Source organism: Equus quagga, chromosome 10, assembly GCF_021613505.1.
Source record: "Equus quagga isolate Etosha38 chromosome 10, UCLA_HA_Equagga_1.0, whole genome shotgun sequence".
Taxonomy (NCBI): domain Eukaryota; kingdom Metazoa; phylum Chordata; class Mammalia; order Perissodactyla; family Equidae; genus Equus; species Equus quagga.
The window spans coordinates 58,917,736-58,939,435 of NC_060276.1; the positions used below are offsets into that span (position 1 = coordinate 58,917,736).

The 21,700-nt window shown below is 34.0% G+C and overlaps 1 protein-coding gene across 1 annotated transcript in view; it reads right to left on the bottom strand.

Moving 5' to 3' along the window:
* Positions 1 to 292: 292 nt before the first annotated feature.
* The window catches only part of CYLC1 (cylicin 1), a 139,342-nt gene continuing 117,934 nt past the window's right edge, over positions 293 to 21,700 (bottom strand). Inside the window, exons 4-7 of the mRNA XM_046672862.1 lie at positions 9,074 to 9,104; positions 4,975 to 5,007; positions 3,330 to 3,448; positions 293 to 2,038 (exon numbers count right to left, since the gene is read on the bottom strand). Of these exons, the coding sequence (XP_046528818.1) occupies positions 293 to 2,038; positions 3,330 to 3,448; positions 4,975 to 5,007; positions 9,074 to 9,104 (1,929 nt within the window). The remainder of the gene's footprint in view (positions 2,039 to 3,329; positions 3,449 to 4,974; positions 5,008 to 9,073; positions 9,105 to 21,700) is intronic.

The window sequence follows — 21,700 nt, forward strand, 5'->3', positions numbered from 1 at the left end:
TTTTTGTTCTTTAAATATAAAACAGTTAATCATTTTTGTAATATGACTCTCTTTACAAATAATTTTAAATGTTTTCTTAAATCATAAGCCAGTTCTCTCTGCTCCAGTCTAAATTTATTCTTAACTTTTTGACATTTGCTTTGCAACTCTTTTGAGTCATTTTGAAGTACTCTTCATATTTCTTGCCTGCAAGTTCCAAACTTGTCAATATTCCAGTAAAAGAGAACTATTCCTTAGAGAAAACATAAATGCAAAACTTCAAAATATCTTTCATTTTTAAACCCAATTTTCTCTAAAAGTAAAACAGAAGTAAACATACCAAAGGAGCATATCTTGGTTTTGGAGGGGGAGGTGGCATCTTGCACTGACAGAGACGTTTGACCTTAGGTGATGGTAGGAAAGGCTCACAAGGAGGTAGTGGTGGTCTTTCTCTTAATACAGGAATTCCACCCACCCTTGGTTTTTTTCCTTTTTCTTTGAATGTAGTCTTTCTGGATGAAAGTCTTAAACCTCTCTTTAGTTTCGGTGCTTCCTTCTTTGAATCTGTAGATGTGGCATCTGACTCATCAGCTCCTCTCTTTTTAGCCCAGGGTTTACCTAGTGACTCTTCAGATTCAGCATCTGAACTTTTGGATGTTTTGGGCTTCTTTGGGTCTTTCTTGGAAGACTCATCAAATTCAGCATCAGTAGACACTATGTCCTTCTTTGCAGCCTGTTTGGCATCTGTCTTTGAATCTTTCTTAGCCTTCTTTGAATCAGTTTTACCCTTATTTGACTCCCAATCAGATTCAGTTTCGGTAGACTCTTCAGCCTTCACTGCAGACTTCTTTTTGTCATCTTTCTTAGAAGCTTTCTTCGAATCTTTCTTTGAATCTTTCTTATCCTTCTTTTCATCTTTTTTATCCTTTTTTGGATCCGTTTCAGACTCAGAATCAGCATCAGTAGATGCTGTATCCTTCTTTGCATCTTTTTTCTTGTCATCTTTCTTTAAACCTTTCTTATCCTTCTTTTCATCTTTCTTACCCTTCTTTGACTCTGATTCAGACTCAGATCCAGCATCAGTAGACGCTGAATCCTTCTTTTCATCCTTTTTCTTTGAATCTTTCTTATCCTTCTTTGAATCTTTCTTTGCATCCTTTGAGTCTACAGATTCCGCGTCAGTAGACTCTGCATCTTTCTTCTTGTCATCCTTTTTCTTGTCAGCTTTCTTTGCATCTTTCTTGGTCTTTGAATCTTTCTTTGCATTCTTTGATTCTGCAGATTCTGCATCAGTAGACTCTGTGTCCTTCTTTGCATCCTTCTTGTCTTTCTTTGCACCTTTCTTATCTTTCTTTGCATCTTTTGAATCTGCAGATTCAGCATCAGAGCTCTTCTTTGCATCTTTCTTTGAGTCCTTCGGAGGCTTCTTTGAATTATTCTGTGAGTAATTCTTTAACCACATATCAAATTCCATGGATTCAGCACCAGATTCCTCTAAGTGCATCATTAAATCTACATTTGAACTATATTTTGAGCAAGTCTCTGATTTGGCATCAGAATTGTTCTTTGTGCTCTTAGAATCCTTCTTTGTACGTACGGATTCAACGTCAGTCTCCTTGGAATTCTTTGAATCTCTCTTATCGTTTTTTGGATCTGTCATTGAGACTGCCTCAGAATCTTTGGAGTCTGAGTTTGTTTCTGATTTGGACTTTGACTTCTCATATAGTTCACTTTCATGTGATGATTTTATTGGAGTTTTACCTACTTTATTTCCTCTTTTACGTTTCTCTTTTGCTGTTTTCTTGGATTCTAGAGTTGTTTCATGTGGGCCTATATTTTTCTTGGAACCTTTCTTCAAAGTTATTCCTTTTTTGACGTCTTTGTACTTTTTATATTCTGCCTTTTCAGAATGGGTTTTAGGAGTATAAGGATGGCTGAATGGAGGCTGTCTCCTGAAAGTTGAGTAAATAGATGGTCTTTGGAAAATCTTTCCTAAAGAATGCCTTATCCATATATGAGCTGGCTTCTGAACTTCCTCTAATTTTCTTTTGTCATGTCTCTGAAAATATTAGTTAGAATAACGATGAGCATTTCTGAGTGAGCTATATCTTTTTATATTGAAACATGAAAATAGTCTAGGTTTTCTTTAACCATCTATTTAAAATTGAAAAATGTTTTTCTTTTTCAACGTTCTGTGTATTTGTGTGTGTATGTGAGATAACTCCACTTTGGAAATAAAATGACTTTAGGAGGAACCTTAGGATTTCCTCAATGATTCATATTGGGATTGGAACAGGCCCACAATGATCCATGACACTTCAGGGACTATTCTTACAGTCGACAGTGTGTTCCATGTGGAGCCCTATATAGCAGACATATTTTGGAACTTTTTGTGCACCCTTCACCCCCACATTATCTCAAAAATAAGCTGATGCCCTTGAAGTTTGTCATGACAATTCTCATGATAACTGTAGGCTTCAGGCCTAGCCTGATTTTTACTCCTGCTTTCAAGGTCTCTGATCAAATTGAGAGCCTAAGAGCCCTGCTGTGAAGTACTGCCAAAAACAAGGACATAAAAATGAAACAAATGTTTGATCCACACTAGCAGTAGTGTAATTTTTTTTAACTCTCACCCAAATATTTGTAAAATCTGATTGTCATAGTAGTAACATAGACTAATTTTACATTTACTCCTTAAATTCCTTCAACTATCCAGTATGGACATCATTAGTCAATAAAATGGTCATATGGAATTAAAGGAGGAACATGAAGAGAAATATTAAACTTGGATCACTACAGATGTAATGAATGGCCCTTGAATAAAGGTATTGACTGTAACTCTGCTCTGGGAAGTGCTTGCAAAACATATTTTGATATCACCATGGGTGACCTGTGTAGGCTGTTTTTTCTTTTATCCAGTTGATAGAATAACTCCACTTTACAAAAGCAGTAGAAAACCTGAATCTCCCATTATCTAGTGTCCAGAGCTCCAGATTAAAGAAAATGGAGAAGCCCTGAAACCTCATTAAGATCAGCTCCTGATCTAAAATTAAAATTTTAGATGTTTTTGTAGCTGGTAAACATTTCTTGAGAGAGTCCACCAGTTGCAGCATTAGGTTCTCCAGCGTGCCTAGCCTATTAGCTATATAATGTCTTTGAAATGGAGAATCATGTATAAAAATAAGTTTAATCTGAAACAGGTGGGGGCAATCCGTTGTACAGGGGATTATAAATTTTAAAATATCTGCTTCCAATAGGTAGTAAAATTTGGATTATATACATCTAATTTATATTTACATATTGTTGGATTGTCATAGATTTAGTTTAAAAATTACCTTTTAAATACTTACAGGAACTGTGACTTGTAATTTTGAAGGTCTTGATATTTTTTTTCTACCTGGCTGGGGTGGTTTGGGAAATGTCAAAGTGAAGTATTCTTGATTCCATAATTGCCTGCTTGATTCATTGACTAAATGTGAGAGAGGACAATAAACAATTTTCAGTTAATAGCAAAATTTTCATCAGGACTGAAATATTCTTGAGTAAGAAATATATTGTTTGAATTAAACTAAGTTATAACTCACAAGGTAGCTTTTCTCCCTGGACTTTATAGTTTATTTGCATATAAATTAGGAAAAGTTAAAGCTGATTTCCCCATATAGTGCTAAATTATGTTTAAAATGACATTGGTAATTTTATTTTCTAGATTAAACCAATTTTCAGAGAGAGAGTTACTTAAATCATAATGGTTAAATTAATACAGTCACACAGTAGGAATAGAAAATAGAGAAAGATTCACTGTTTCCTTTAAAACATCTCCATCATCTCCTCCATCTTGGTTTCTTTTCTTTATTTCATTTTGGTTAGACTGCAGATAATATGACTCCTTCTATCCATAATAGCTAACACAATGCTGAGCATAAAGTAGTCAGTAAAAATCTTGATTGATTAAATCTAAGTGTTTATCTTAGCCCTCCTCTGATCTCGGTGACATCCTAACCCACAGAATTTAGGGCCACAGAATTAGGGCCACAAAATACTGCATTCAGTTCTGGGAACCCTATTTAAAGAAGGGCATATACACACTTGAGGAATAGAGTGACGAGGAGATCAAGCTATTTGGAAGCTATGTTAAAAGACAAACTGGCAAGCTAACTCAGGATAGTTCTGTAGATGAAGAGATTAATGAGAGATGTGATCACTATATTTAAATATTTAAAGAGCTATTATATGGAAGAGTGGTAGAAATAGTAATAATAGAATAGCTACAACTGTTATAGTGCTTGCTATATTTCAGACTGTGTTTCAAGCACTTTGTACATATCAACTCATTTAATCCTCATGACAACCCTTTGAATTAGATAATATAATTTATAATTGTCTTCATTGTACAGATGTAGAAAAATGAAGCACTGAGAAAGATTAAATTACTTGCCCCAAATCATAAAGTAAGTAGAAGAGTTAAGATTGAAACACTGTTTGGCTCCAGAGTCCACGCTCTTAATCACAATGTTAGAGTCGTCTTTTATATGCTTCCTGAGGGAAGAACTAGAAGCAATGGGTAAAAGTTGTAGCAGTGCAGGCAGATTTCAGCTCAGTGTATTAAGGAGAACTTTCCTAAAGTTGTAGCTGTTCAACAGATGGACTGCCTACTTTCATCTCTCTGGCTATATTTTTTGTCTCTACTTTGGCTTTGTAATTACGAATTTTAAACACAAGGGAACCTTATGCAGTTAAGGTTGATTTTTGTAATGAGAAAGAACAAACTAAATATTTCCTTTTAAAATATCTACTACAAACCCACGTTAAAGCCAGAATTATTTTAAACACACACATACCAACATACACATACATACATGCTTCTTGTAAATTTTAAGAAAAATTCAAGGCACTTTATGCTTCATCACATTGAATGGAAGATGCTAGTCATTTGTCCTTAAAATTATTTTCAAATATAATCTAAATAATATTGAATTCCAAAGACTAAATTCTTACTTGGTATGAAATTATCATATGTTCTCATGTTTACTTCTTGTCTGTTAAAAGAAAAATGCTTTAAATAAACTTGTACAATGGCACTTTGAGAAATCTTATGCATTCTCTGAGCTCCATTATCTAAGAATGTCTACCTGTAATTCACATCACAGCTACCCTCCTCTAAAGCAAATCATAGATGAACAAATGTGTATTTTCATCAGTAACTTGAATGAAAATAAACTGTGGACCAAAAGCTGAAATAAAAACAACTTGACAAATTTTAAAGTATATAAAATATCTCATTTAATTATATAGAACAGTAAATTGAACCAATGCCCCAATCCTCTTGTGAAAAAGTCTAAACCAGTAGTAAACCCACATATTTTCTAAGTTCACCAAATAAGTTCTGAAAAAACCCCACAAGTTTTTAATATTATCAGAACTTATATTAAATCAAACCACTAGTCATGTGTGAGAGGGACACATATGAATGTTTATCTAGATTTTAAATTGTTGCTATACAAAGAGAAAATTGGTCCATGATATTTTTCATTTTGAAAGTGCCAATTTGATTTGATAATAATCATATTATCTACTGAGGATATACATAGCATAATTTATTTAAAAAATATTACTTCTTTATTATTTCCCAAGGACAATGAGCTGTGACCATGGATAATTCTGAGATTGTACTTATATACACAAATACCCTAGAGCTTTACTTTTGACTTGCTTAAACCATCAAGTTCATAAGTAAAAATAAAATAAATCAAAATGGTCAAATGTATTTATATTTCAGTCAAGTCTATTTTTATTTCGTAAGTGAATCTCTAGTATCCAGCACAAAGTCTGGCCCATATTCATCATTAAATAACCACTGATTTACTTAGAAAAGATTTTGGAGACACTGAGTAAGAAAAATATCTAGTCTAGAGGTTCTCAACTGGAAGTAAACATCAGAATTTACTTGGAAATTTAAAAAATATAAATGTGGCTGAGTACTGCTCCTGGACCCATGAAGCATAATCTCCGGGTGTAGCTTAATAAAATCTATATTTAAAATTCCTCCCAGGTAGTTTGGATACTCAGTTCTGGTTAAGAACCACTGCTCTGAATGGTCTTGAAAAACAAAACTTCATAGATTTCTTGAAATAGTTAAAACTTGTACTTTTGCCTTTCCAAAAAGCAATTGATCAAACCAGATTCATTCAATAGAGTAGCTAGAAGATATTAAGGCCTGGGATCCTGGAAATTTAGCAGTTTGAAAGTGTGACATGCTGGATCACTCCTTTCATATTCTGGGAAAAAGACTTTACACCTGTATTGATTTTGACTTCCTTCTTACAGCTGAAAATATTATGCTCCAAATTTTCTTTTGAGCACAACTGAATATGTGCGTGTATAATTCATATTCTACTTAAGCCTCATAAATCATACATTAAGCAGAAAATTTCAAAAGATGAAGCAAAATATATAAATTGAAGTTATAATGTCTTATTTCCACACTCCAATGGATTGTCTTGCACATGCACTTCACTTTGGAGAACACTAGAAAAGGCAACCAAGGAACAGTGAGAAAAGGAACAATTTAGTGAAATATCATAAGATACCTGTTTTATATAGATGTGGCCTCAGTCTCAAATTATTGGAAGTTCAAATAAGTTAAACTTCTGAGTAGTTTTCTTTATTTCAAAGCTTATTATTTTTTTATGTTATAAATGATTATGTGTATATTCCTTTGGTACATAGGTGATCCTAACCTATATATGTCAAGGGAAAAATGAGGGACAGAAGCTAGAAGACAATGGAATGATATTTTTAAAGTTTTGAAAGAAAAAACCCTGCCAATTGGAGATTTTTAGCACAGCTTAAGTATTCTTCAAAAATGAACAGAAAGACATTTTTACACAAACAGAAACTGTGAGAATTTCACTGCTGCAAAAAGCACTAAAATAAATACAAATGGGATTTCTTCAGGTAGAAAGAAATGACCCAAGATGAGGCACTGTTAATACGAGATGAAATAAAGAGCAGCAAAAAGAGCAAATATGTGGACATAGAACACAAATGTTAAGTATTTACAAATAATAATATACTAATATGTTAAGTTCAAAATAAAATTAAAATTTTATGAAAGATAAAATTTATAGTAGTAACAGTGGATGAAAGTGGGTGTAATAAGTGGAGTTAAAGTGTTGTAAGGTACTTGCATTGTTTAGGGAGATGTAAAAATACTAATTTGTATTAAACTCTAAGAAATCAAAAAATTATGTTGTAATCTCTAAGGTAACTACAAAAGAATAATGACAGAATGTATTACTAATCAGATAATAGAGGGAGAAGTGTAATAAAAATGTTTGATTAATACATAGAAAGCAAGAAAGAAGAAATAAGGAACAAAAATATGGGACAAATACTAAATAAAAAATGAGTTGTCATATTTAAATCCAAAAATAATTACATAAAAAGTAACTGGATTAAGATGAATAAGTTATAGAGATCTCCTGTATGATAATGTGCCCATAGTTAACAATCCTGTGTGGTATACTTAAAAATTTGTCAAGAGGATAGCTCTCATATTAAGTGTTCTTACTACAAAAAATTTCATGGATTAAATACACCATTTAAAAGACAAAGATGGCACAGTAGGTTATAAGACATACACCTAAAATATAAGGACACATAAAGGTTAAAAACAAAAAGAAAATGGAGAAGAAATACTGTGTACACACAAATGGATAGTAAGCTCATGGAGCTATACTATTGTCAAAGAAAGTTAACTTTAAGATAAAGATAAATAGGGACACTTTATAATGGTAAAAGGGTTAATCCAACAGAAAAATGTAGCAATTCTAAGTTTGTATGTACCCACTGACATAGCTCTAAAATACATAAAGCAAACTTTTATAAAACTAAAAGTAATAATATGCAAATTCACAATTATAGTTGGAGACTTTAGCATACTTATTTTAGTAACTAAGAGACCAAGAAGACAAAACTATATCAGTAGAAATATAGAAAATTTGAATAACATGATTAACAAAACTTGATTTAATACAAATACACTACACCAGACGACTGCACAATACACATTTTTTTCAAGTTCACATGGAACATTTAACAAAAGTGACCATAGACTGGGCCATAAAGCAAGTCTCAACATGTGTCAAAGTACTAAGGTTATATGGCATATGTTTGCTGACCACAGTTAAATAAATCTAGAAACCAATGACAAAAATTAAACTAAAAATTACCTAAACGTTGGGAAATTAAGAATACAATCTATGGGTTAAAGAAGAAGTCACAACAAAATTAGAAAATGTCTTAAACAATATTTTCAGTATCATAAAGAAAATGATATTTAAATATTTGTGGGATGTAAAGACCTATTTAGAAATTCATAGCTTTAAATTCATATATTAGAAAAGAAGACAGGCTGAAAATCAAGGATTTAAGTATCCATCTCAAGATGTCAGAAATAGAACATCAAGTTGAAGCCAATGCATGTAGGAGGAAAAAAATAATAAAAATAACAGAAAGTAATGAAAGAGAAAACAAAAGATTTATGCCAAAATATTTGAAAGTCTAGATGAAATAGGCAAATTCTTTGAAAAAGAACACATGAAAACTTAAAAAGGTGAAAAATAAAAATTTGGATTGTCGTATATATACTAAAAACTTTGACTTCATAATTTAAAACTTACCGACATAGAGAATTCCAGGTCTGGATGTCTTCATTGATCAATTCCCCCAAACACCTAAGGAAGAAAAAATAACAATTATTCACAAATTCTTCCAAAGAACATAAAAAGAGGGAACATATCAATTTGTTCCATGAGAAGAGCATAACCTCAATAATAAAATTTAACAAAGTCATTAACAGAAAATAAAATTACAGGCCTATATCTCTCAGAAACATAGATGCCAAAATCCTTAAACCTTTTATCAAATTCAATACATAGAAAGCATTACTATAGCCAAATGAGGCTTATTTCAGGTTGATTTAAGATTTGAAATTCACCACATTAACATATTAGAATAAAAGAGGGAAAGTAATATGATCATCTCAATATAAAGAAAGCCTTTGATAAAATCTCACACTCATTTATGGTAAAACTTTTCAGCAAATGAGGAATAGAAGGGAACTTCTTTAGTCTGATAAAAAGAATCTAAAGAAAACTAGAAAAAAATGTAATATTCAATGGTAACGTGTTGTAAACATTCCGTCTGAGCTCAGGAACAATAAAAACATGTCCCCTAGTACAACTTCAATTTAACGTTGTACTGGAGGTCCTAGCCAGTGCAACAAGGCAAGAAAAAAATAAGTAAAAAGTCTAAAAATAGAAAAAGAAGAAATAAAACTGTTATTATTTACAGAGGGCATTATTTCTTACATAGAGAATCTAAAATAGCTACAGGCACACAATTAGAATTAATAAATGAATTTAGTAAAATTGTTAGATACAAAAACTAAATGTGAAAATTAATTATAATTCTATGTCCAACAAAACAATTAGAAAATATTTTAATAATACCATGTAAATGATATCATAAACACCAAGTACTTTGGAATAAATCTAAAAATATAACGTATAATACCTTTACACTGAAGAATAGAAGCAAATATTAAGATAAATTAAAGAAAACACAAATAAATGGAGGTATATATCATGTTCGGGGATTGGAAGACTCAATATTATAAGTACAGCAATTCTTCCCTAATTGATATATTGATTCAGTGTAATCCCAATAAATTTTTTTTTGCTTCTTGTGACAACTGACTAGTTGATTCCAAATTTTATATAGAAATGAAAGAATCAAACATATACACAACAATTTGGAAGAAAAACAATAAATGTGAAGGATATGCATTACCAAATATCAATATAACAACTTATTATAAAGTTACAGCAATTAAGACAACATAGTATTGGCACAAAGACAAATAACCAATAGAAAAGAAGAAGGACCACAAAAAGACACCTATATAGTTATGGTCACATGAATTATGCCAAAGTAGTTATACATTGGGGAAAGATGGTATTTTTCAATAAATGGTACTAGTAATTTGAGTATCTTCAAGGGACAAAACATTATTCTTGACCCTTGTCTCACATCAGGCACCAAAATCAATACTAGATGTAGTGTAGACCTAAAGCTGAAAGGTAAAACAGCACAGCTTCCAGCAGGTAGCACAGGAGAATATCTTAATGATAGTGGAGTAGATAAATATTTCTTTCTTTTCTTTTTTTTTTTTTTTGAGAAAGGTTAGCCCTGAGCTAACATCTGCCGCCAATCCTGCTATTTTTGCTGAGGAAGAGTGGTCCTGAGCTAACATCCGTGCCCATCTTCCTCTACTTTATATGTGGGACGCCTGCCACAGCATGGCTTACCAAGCGATGCCCTGTCTGCACCTGGGATCAGAACTGGCGAACCCCGGGCCACAGAAGTGGAACATGCGAACTTAACCACTGTGCCACCAGGTGGGCCCCTACATACTTCTTAAACAGAACACAAAAGTCTATAACTGTAATGGAATAGAACGACATATTGGGCTTCTGTTATCCAATGATTATGAATTATCTATCACTCTTTCTTTTTTCAATGATGGAAATGTAAAAAAATAATGAATAGAGGAAAAGGCACACTGTTTTACTGTTTAAAATTCACTTTCAAATATATAGTTTGATATAATTGAGTAATTTTAATTTGCTTGATTTGTTCTGGGTAAAATCCTGCTGTCAAAATTCTTTATTCCTTCCCACTTTATGTATCCTCTACTTCAAATCTACTTTTCACAAACATGACTTCCTTTTTGTCCTATTTTTTTTGCTGCATTTTTATTTCATTTATTACTCTTCTCGAAATTGTATTCCCTGGTAATTGAATGAGTCAATCCTTCAAATTTGAATTAAAAATTATGATGTGGTTTTGATTAATTTATTCATTCAACTAATAAATATTGAGCACTGTGGAAGGCTGATAAATGACCCCTCAAAATACCCATATCCAAATCCCTGGAACATGTGAATGTTAACTTATATGGAGAAAAAGAATAGTACATGTGATTAAGTTAAGAACTTTGAGATCAGGAAATTATTCTGGATTATCCAGGAGGGCACTAAATGTAATTACCAGAGTTGTTATTAGAGGGACACAAGAGAGTCAGAGGAGAAAGCATTCTGATGATGAAAGCAGAGATTGGAGTGATGCATTTTGAAGAAAGGGAAAGGGAACACAAGCCAAAGAATTCAGGTGGTCACTAGAAGCTAAAAAAAGGCAAGGAAATGGGTTCTGTCCCCAGAACCTCCAGAAGAAACCTGCCCTGCTGATGCCTTGATTTTAGCCTAGTAAGATTGATTTCAGACTTCAGGCCTCCAGAATTGTAAGAAAACAAATTTGTGTTGTTTAATCCACTGAGGTTGTGGTATATTTCCACAGCAATACTAGAAAATTAGTACAAATTAATTAATGCAAATAGAAAATTAACACACCAGCAGTAAGGCTGCAGTAACAAATATCTAAAAATATGAAAATGACTTTAGTATTTGGCAGTGAGCAAAGGCTGAAAGAAGTTAGAAGTGTATGATAGAAAAAGCCTAGATTGCCTTGAAAAAACTGTTGGTAGAAATATGGATGTTAAATACTCTGCTGACAAGAACTTTGGAGGAAGTTAGGGGCATGATAGAAAAAGCCTATATCATCTTTTAGAATATCTAAATTGCCATAAACAGGACTGTTGGTGAAGTATTGATGTTAAAGGTGTTGATGATTAGGGCTCAGAAGGAAGTGAGGAGCACAGTAGAGAAAGCCTATATCATCTTAGAGAATACCTAAATAGTCATAAAGAACATTTTGATTGAAATACAAATATTAAAGGCATGGAATGTTAGTGCTCAGGAGGAGTGAAAAGCAGGTTAGGAGACTGGAGAAAATGGAATCCCTTCTATAGTTGTAAATGTGTAAGTGAATTGAGTTCTATGGTTATATGGAAAGTAGAAATTATAACGTGGATATTTAGCTAGGGATATTTTCATGCAAAGCATTGAAGATGCAATGTGATTTTCTCTTGCTGCTTATAGTAAAATGTGAAAGGAAAGTGATAAAATTGATGGAAGAATTCTTAAGAAAAAAGAACCAGAACTTGATAATTTGGGAAAACGTCAGCTTATCCAGATTTTAATAGATGCTAAAATTAAGAAGTTCACTGGCTGGAAAGTATGCTCTGAAGAGAAAACCAAGTGTGGCTGGACAACAAAGACATTTAACATGTGACTCAAGGATCTACTTAGCCAGCTCAGCAAACGTCAGGAATAGAGATGAGATTATACAGGAAAAACACACAGTGGAGCCTCTTGTCTAATTGCACGAATCCTCATGATGTACATGAGACTCACAAATATTTTGAGAACATACAAATAGAAACACTTCCAGCTTGGATGAAAAGGAAGAGAGACAGGAAAAATGAAAGAAGGCCATTAAACTGCTAAAATTTTATAGGCAGGAAACAGGTGGGCAACACTACTTAGTTGCAAACATGTGCTACCCTTCAAGAAATAGGAAGGATAACTCTGAAAGCAGAGCTGAAGGTCCAGAGGGTAGAGCCTCAAGCCACAGTGGATTATTCCTAGGCATTAAAACCTAATGGAGTTTGTCAAGTCTTATTTAGAAATTTCTTAGGGTTCGTTACTCCTTTCTGCCTTCCATTTTCTCCCTTTTGGAATTGGAGTTTCTATAACTGTTACCCTATCTTGTCTAACCATTGTATTTTGGGAGCAGAGAATTTGTTTTCTAATTTTGCAGGTCTCCATAGATGGAGAGAAATTTTGCCCCAGGATGGATCATACATAGCATCTCACCTACACCTGATTTAGATTATGGGATCTTGAACTTTTGTTGATAATAGTTAGATGAGATTTTGGACTTGAGTTAATGCTGGAATGGGCTTACACTTGTGAGGATGTTGGGTTGAGGAGAATGTACTTTGCATGAGGGAAGGACATAAACCTTTGGGGTCCAGAAAAGACTGTGGTAAACTGAATAATAAACCCCAAAGATGTCATTTCTCAATCCCTGGAATTTATGAATATCACCTAATATGGCAAAACAGAATTTGTGGCTGTGATTAAGAATCTTGAATTGGGGAGATTAGCCTGGATTATCTGGGTGGGTCCTAAGTGTAATCACAATTGCCTTTTAAAGAGGGAAAGGGAGATTTGACTAAAGAAAGAGAGAAAGCAGCATAACAACAGAGCAGAGGTGGGAGTGATGCAGTCACAAAGTCAAGAAAAGCTGCTAACCACCAGAAACTGGAGGGAGCACCAAATGGATTCTACCCTGAAGACTCCAGAAGGACTCAGCTCTACCAACACCTTGATTTTAGCTCAAAATGACTCATTTTGGACTTTAGTCCTCCAGAACTATAAGAGAATGAATTTGTCATTTTAATCTATTAAATTAATGGTAATTTGCACAAAGGCAATTGGATACTAATACACAGGGTAATAAATTAAGAAGATTTCACAATAATCTAGATAAGAGATCAAGATGATTTAGAATTGGTGATGAGAAATGACTAAATTCTAGACATATTTTGAAGGTAATCCATATAGAATTTGCTCACTGGATGTTAGCCGCTAGAGAAAGAGAGAAGTCAAGGATGACACAAAAGATATGTTGATATGTTTGTATCTGTGTGTGTGTGTGTGTGTGTGTGTGTGAGAGAGAGTTTACTTAAGAAACCGAGTGAATAGTGGTGCCAATTGCTGAAATGGAGAATACTTATGGATGAGCAGGTTTAGAATGAAGCAAGAATTTTGTTTTCATGTTAAGTCTGAGATATCTATTAGACATCTAAGTGGAGATGTCAATAAGGCAATTGCATATATGAGTTTGGAAATTAGAGGAGAGGTCTGACTGGGATAGAGATACAAATATGGAATTCATAAACATATAGATGGCATATAAAACTGTGGGACTGGATGATATTGTGTACTGAATGGTTATAGGAAGGAAAGAGAAGAGGCCAAAGGACTGAGTTTTTGGGCTTTCCAACATCTAAAGATTGGAGAGAGGGAAAACCAGCAACAGAGGTTGAAAAGGACTAGCTAGCATGATAGAATGGAAAACAAGAAAGCATAGTGACAGAGTAACCAAGGGAAGATAATTTACAAAGGAGAACCAACTGTATCAAATGCTGCCAGTGAGTTTGAAAATGAGAAGGTCATTGGAGAACTGCATTTCCATGGAATGGTAAGGACAAAAGTCTCAGGCAAATTAGAGAGAAAAGGGAAACTAGCAATAGTGAATGGACTGGGGATCAAAGGAGGTGGGTTGGGGATCTAATATGGGACAGTGAGTCATTTTTTACCACCTGCTCTTTTGTTCTTTTTGAATTTTCTACAATGTGTATGTATTAAAATTTTCAATTAAAATCTAGTTGAATAGAGATTGTTAATAGAAGAAAAGGAAATGGAGATAACTAATATGGATAATTCTTTCAAAGCATTTTGTCATATAAAGGTGATACATAATGGGATGGTAGCTGGAAGAGGCTGTGGCCAAGGAAATGTTTTTTAATCATAGGAACATGACACCAAAAAATGATCACAATAATCCAAGAACCAACAATAAAGACATGGAGACTTGTAATTTACCTAATAAAGATTCAAAGTGGCTGTATTAAAGAAGCTTAATGAGCTACAAAAACACAGAAAGACAATTTAACAAAATCAGGAAAACAATACACAAACTGAGAAGTTTAACAAAGAGATAGAAATCACAAAAAAGGAAACAAGCAGAAATTCTGGAGCTGAATAACACAGTGAATGAAATAAAGAGTACAATAGAGACCATCATGCCGAATGGATCAAACATAAGGAAAAAATCTATGAACTAGAAGACAGGACCTTTGAAATTATCGAGTCAGAAGAGAACAAAGAAAAAATAATGAAAAAGAGTGAAGAAAGGCCATGCAATCTATGGGATGCTACCAAAAGAAACAATTTGTGAATTATTGAAGTTAGAAATCTTACAAACCAGGAGAAAATGGGTTAATATATATTAAAAGAGCTGAAAAAACCCTACCAACCAAAAACTTCTATCCAGCAAAGCTGTCTTTCAGAAATGAAGGGGAGAAAGAATTTCCCAGACAAACAAAAGCTGAGTGAGTTCACCACCACTAGACCTTTTTTTTTACAGAAAATGCTGAAAGGAGTTCTTCAAGCTGAAAAGAAAGGACACTAATTAGTAACATTAAAGCACATAAATATATTTAACTCACTGGTAAAAGTAGTGTATAACCAAAATCAGAATCGTCTAATACTGTAATAGGATGGCATGTTAAAAACTGCTTAAATTGAAGTTAAGTACTTCTCAGCGTAAAATAGAGTTATATCTATAAGTTGTCTTCTGTAAGACTGATGGTAACCACAAAGCAAAAACCTACAACAGACTCACAAAAGATAAAAAGAATGGAACCAAAGTACATTACTACAGAAAGTCATCAATTTAAAAAGGAAGGCAGTAAGAGAAAGAAAGGAAAAAGGGAACTATGAAACAGCCAGAAAACAATTAATAAGGTAGTATTAATAAGTCCTTATCCACCATCAATTAGTCTAAAAATAAATGGATTAAATTTTCCAAACAAAAGTCTTAGAGTGACTGAACAGATAAAAAAAGACCTAACTATATCATGCTTACAAGAGACTAACTTCAGCTTTAAGGACACACATAGGCTCACCGACTAGTGATGCAAAAACATATTCTATGCAAGTGAAAGCCAAAGGAGAGAAGGGGGGACTATACTTATACCAGATAAAATAGACTTTAAGCCAAAAATTGTAACAAGAGAAAAAGAAGGCATTATATAATGATAAAGTGGTCAATTTATCAAAAGGATATAACAATGGTAAATATATATGCAGTAAACATTAGAATACTTAAATATGTTAAGCAAATACTAACAGATATGAATGAAGAAGTAGACATCAATATAATAATACTAGGACACTTCAATGCCCATTTTCAACAATGGCTAGATCCTTCAGACACAAAGTCAATAAGAAACTATTGGATTTGAACTATATTTTCTACCAAAGGGACCTAAAAGCTATATACAAAACATTCTATCCAATAGCAGCAGGATGCACATTCCTCTCAAGAGCTCATGAAACAGTCTCCAGAATAGATTATGTGATAGGTCAAATAAGTCTTAGGAAATTTAAGAAGGTTGAAATCATACTAAATATTTTTCCAGCAATGATGGCATGAAACTAGAAATCAACAACAGAAGAAAACCGGAAAATCTACAAATATGTGGACATTAAACAACATAATCCTAACAAAGAAATGTGCAGTACCATATGGTTTCTTTGATGAATTCTACTAAACATATAAACTAGAATTAATCCAATCCTTTTCAAACACTTCCAAAAAATTGAAAAGGAAATAAAATTATGAAACTCATTTTACAAGTCCAGCATTACCCTGATACCAAAGCCATATAAGAAAACTACAAAAAAAGAAAATATAGGCCAATATCCCTGATAAATATAGATGCAAAGTTACTCAACAAAATATTAAAAAATCAATTCAACAGCATATTAAAATGATTATACACCATGATTAAGTGGGATTCATTCTTGAGATGTGAGGATTGTTCAACATATGTAAATCAGTAAATGTGATACCCCATATTAATAGAATGAAAGACAAAAATCATATGATTGTTTCAAAATGCAGAAAAAGCATTTGACAAAATAAAACATTCTTTCATGATAAAAACTCTCAACAAATAGACCATAGAATAAATGTAGCTCAACATAATAAAGGCCATGAATGACAAACCCACATCTTACATTATACTCAAGGGTGAAATGTTGAAAGTTTTTCCTCTAAGATGAGGAACAGGACAAGTTTTCCCACTCTAGCCACTCCTATTCAAGATATTGAGAGTCCTAGCCAGAGAAATTAAGCAAGAAAATAAATAAAAGGCATCCAAATCAGAAAGAAGTCAAATTATTTTTGTTTTCAGATATATGATCTTATACATAGAAAATCTTAATGACTCAACAAAAAACTATTGGAACTAGTCAATGAATTCAATAAAGTTGTAGGATATCAAAATCAACATATAGAAATTTGTTGAATTTCTATACCCTGAAACAAACATCTGGAAAATAAAGAAAGAAAAAAATCACATTCACAATATTTAAAAATGATAAAATACTTAAATATATTTAACCGAGGAAGTTAAAGGTCTGTACAGTGAAATTCTAAGACTTTGATAAAAGAAAATGAAAAAGACACAAACAAACAGAAAGATATCTCAAGTTCATGGATCAGAAGTATAATATTCCTTAAATGCCCATGCTACCAAAAGCCTTCTATAGATTAAATACAATCCTGATCCAAATTCCAATGGCATTTTTGTCAGAAATAGAAAATACAATTTTATAATTGGTGTGGAACCACAAAAGACTACAAACAGCCAAAACATTCCTGAGAAAAAAGAATAATGCTGGAGATATCACACTTCCTGATTGCAAACTATACTACAAAGTCATAGTAATCAAAACAGTATGATACTAACATGAAGACAAAATAGATCAGTGGAGCAGAATCAAGAACCCAGAGATAAACCCATGCATATATGGTCAACTAAACATTTACAAGGGCACCAAGAACACAATATGGGGAAAGGATAATCTCTTCAATAAATCATTCTGGGAAAACTGGATGTCCACCTGCAAAAGAATAAAAGTGGAACCCTATCTTAAACAACTCACAAAAATTAAATTGAAATGGATTAAAGACTTAAGCACAAGAACTGAAACTGGTCAGCTTTTAGAAGAAAACATGGGGAAAGATCTCTTTGATCTTCTCTTGAGTAATGTTTTGGATATGTCACCAAAAACATAAGCAACAAAAGCAAAAACAAACAAGTGGGACTACATCAAACTTAATAGCTTCTGCACAGTAAAGGAACAATCAATAAAATGAAAAGGCAATATGTGGGATGTGAGAAAATATTTGCAAACCAAATATCTAATAAGGGGTTAATATCCAAAATATACGAAGAACTCATACAACTGAGCAAAATACCACAAAATTTGATTTAGAAATGTGCAGAGGAACTAAATACACATTTGTCAAAAAAGACATACAGATAGCCAAAAGACACACCAAAAGATGCTCAACATCCCTAATCATCAGGGAAATCCACGTCAAAAGCAAGAATGAGATATCACCTCACATCTGATAGAATGGCTCTTACCAAAAAGCAAAGAGATAAACATTGGTAACGCTTTGGAGAAAAGAGAACTCTTATGCTTTCTTGGTGCAAATATAAATTAGTACAGCCACTATGGATGACAAAGTGGAGGTTCTACAAAAATTAAAAATAGAACTACCATATGATACAGCAACCCCACTTCTGGGTTTATATCTAAAGCAAATGAAATTACTTTATTGAAGAGATGTGAGATATTTATATATATAATTCAGCCATGAGCAAGAAGAAAATTCTGTCATTTATGACAACATAGGCGAACCTTGCGGGCATTATGATAAGTAAAATAAGTCAAAGAAAGACAAATACTGTATGATCTCACTTATATATGGATTCTAAAGAAGCTCAGGGCCGGCTCCGTGGCCGAGTGGTTAAGTTCGCGTGCTCTGCTGCCGCGGCCCAGGGTTTGGATCTTGGGCGCGGATATGGCACCGCTCATCAGGCCACGTTGAGGCGGTGTCCCACATCCCACAACTAGAACGACCTGCGACTAAGATATACAAGTGTGTACAGGGGGTGTTTGGGGAGATAAAGCAGAAAAAAAAATAAAGAAAAAAAATAAAGAAGCTGAACGCATAGTAACAGATAGTAGAATGGTGTTTACCATTCTGGGGCTGGGGGTTGGGGGAAATGCAGAGATGTCATTCAAAGGGTATAAACTTGCAGTTATAGGATGAATAAGCTCTGGGGATCTAACATACAGTGTGTTAACTATTGTTAACTATAATTAACAATACTGTATTATATACTTGAAATTTGGTAAGAGAGTGCACCTCAAATGTTCCCACGACAAAAAAGAAATGGTAATTATGTGATGTGATGGAGGCGTTAACTAATCTAACTGTGGTAATGATTTTACAATATATATGTGTATCAAATCATCACATTGTACCCCTTAAAGTTACACAATGTTATGTGTCAATTATGGCTCAAGAAAGCTGCGGGGGCGGGGGGGAGAAAAAACTGAAGATACAGAAAAAGAGTTAATTATAGGAGCCATAGCCTTAAGTAGTGAAAAAAATTTAATGCCCAGTGTTATGAGTTGAATTGTGACCCCCACAAAGTTATATTCAAGTTCTACCATCTGGTAACTGTGAACTTGCCCTTATTTGGAAATAGGGTCTTTGCAGATGTAATCGAGTTAAGATGAGGTCATGCTGGAATAGTGTGAGCCCTAATACAATGGCTGATGTCCTTATGAGAAGAGGGATATTTGCACACAGATATACACAGAGAGGGAGAATGTGCCATGTAATGACAGAGGCAGAGATTGGAGTGATGCATCTACAAGCCAAGGAATGACAATGATTGCCAGCAACTGGCAGAAGCTGGAAGAGAAGCATGGAACAGATTCTCTCTCAGAGCCTCTAGAAGGAGCCACATCTGCTGCTACTTTGATTTTGGTGTTCCAGCTTCCAGAAGTGTGAGACAATAAACTTATGATGTTTTAAGCCATCTGGTTTATGGTAATTTGTTTTGGCAACCCTAGGAAACTAATATACCCTAAATTATGCTTTGGTATGAGCAAGAAGAGGGCATCCACTCTAATAGGAGGGAAAGCAGAGAATAGAGTTGTAAAGATGCACGTAGACTAGTATATTCAGTTTTGTTAATGGTGAAAATTTGCCCTATTTATCTCTATTAGCTGAGAGTGGAGAAGAGAGAAGGTGCAGATTTGAGAAGAGAGGAAAAGGTGAGAAATATTCATCTTCAAGAGTAGGAGAGCTTTGAACAAACGAGAAGTTTAATACCATTTCCAGTTAGCATTAATGACCTACTTGCACTTTGTCATCATAAATTTAATCAAGTAATTTTATTTAAATTTTTAGTGCTGTAATATTGGTTTATAATATTATGTAAATTTCAAGTGTACATCATTATATTTTGATTCCTGTGTAGATTACATCATGTTCACCACTCAAACACTAATAATCCATCACCACACGCATGTGCCTAATCACCCCTTTCGCCCTCCTCCCTTCCCACTTCCCCTCTGGTAACCACCAATCCAATCTCTGTCTCTATGTGATCATTTCTCATTGTTTTTATCATTTACTTATGAGTGAGATCATATGGTATTGTCATCATAAATTTAAATTGAAGCCAATTATCCTGGTTACATGTTTTTCCTCAACCACATTCAGCTTGCAAAGGTACCCTGTGGAGTAATGGGAGAGTTGGATTTATCTAAAATTAGGGTTTTGTCAGTTGAGATGTCAAAAAGAAAGTGGGGAAAGGGAATTGAGGGTGTATGCTGGGAAGTATTTGTGCTGATTCATCATGAGCCCATAACAATCTAGGATAGGCGAGGATCTGTAAAGGGTAAGAACGTAAGTAAAGCCATGGGTGGGGGGATTGATGAGTGATAGTTCAAAGGTGGTAAACTCAATGGTATGTCTTAGAGGGGTGGAAGAATTGTTGAAGTAGGGGTATTAGTATTACCTGAGGCAGTGGTTGGAGAGTGAAATGTTTGAAATTGAGATTTTGACAGGATATGTATAGGAGTTAGCCACTGAGATAATATGAAAGACAAGATAATTGGAGAAGATAAAGTCCAAGGATTGAGATGTTAAGGTACGAAAATGATTATCTACGTAGAAAAATCACCAGGAATTAAGACAAGAAGACTATTAGAGGGAATGACAGTGGGCCAGAGAGAAAATCATGGCAAAATAAAGGGGAGTGACCTGGAAGTCGTAGCAGGTGATATAATCTGATGTGATTATAAAGATATAATCTTTGAGATTCAAATCTGGCTATTTTTAGGGAGTAGGGACTTGCAAACACCATTGAGGAGCCAACCAGACACCTCTGCACCTTTGAATCCAGTGGTAGGAGGTGATGTGTGAAGGAAAATATCCCCCACTAGAGAGGGCCTCAGGAAAATCAGTGTATTTGAGAGAGAGCCAGGTTTCAGATAGAGCAAGAAAGCAGAGGTATCATTCAGATAGGAGGCAGTGGAGGATATAGAGGGGTTTGCTGAAGACAGTGTGTTTCAAAGAGATGATGCCCAATGGTGACATAATCCTGAGGCCTTTATGATGTAAGAGGGAAGATCAAATGTAGGCAGCACCAAACTAGAAATATCTGTATAAAAGCACTAGGGGGCTCAATTTTTATTTCTAGATCAAATTATTCTTTTTCTTTCAAACCGCATTAAATTTTCTGATTCTAAAAGTAATACATACTCATTGATAAAATACAAACACTACAGAATTGTATCATTTAAAAGGGGAACTCCATGGGGGCTGGCCCCGTGGCCGAGTGGTTAAGTTCGCGCGCTCCGCTGCAGGCAGCCCAGTGTTTCGTTGGTTCGAATCCTGGGCGCGGACATGCCACTGCTCATCAGACCACGCTGGGGCGGCGTCCCACATGCCACAACTAGAAGAACCCACAACGAAGAATACATAACTATGTACCGGGGGGCTTTGGGGAGAAAAAGGAAAAAATAAA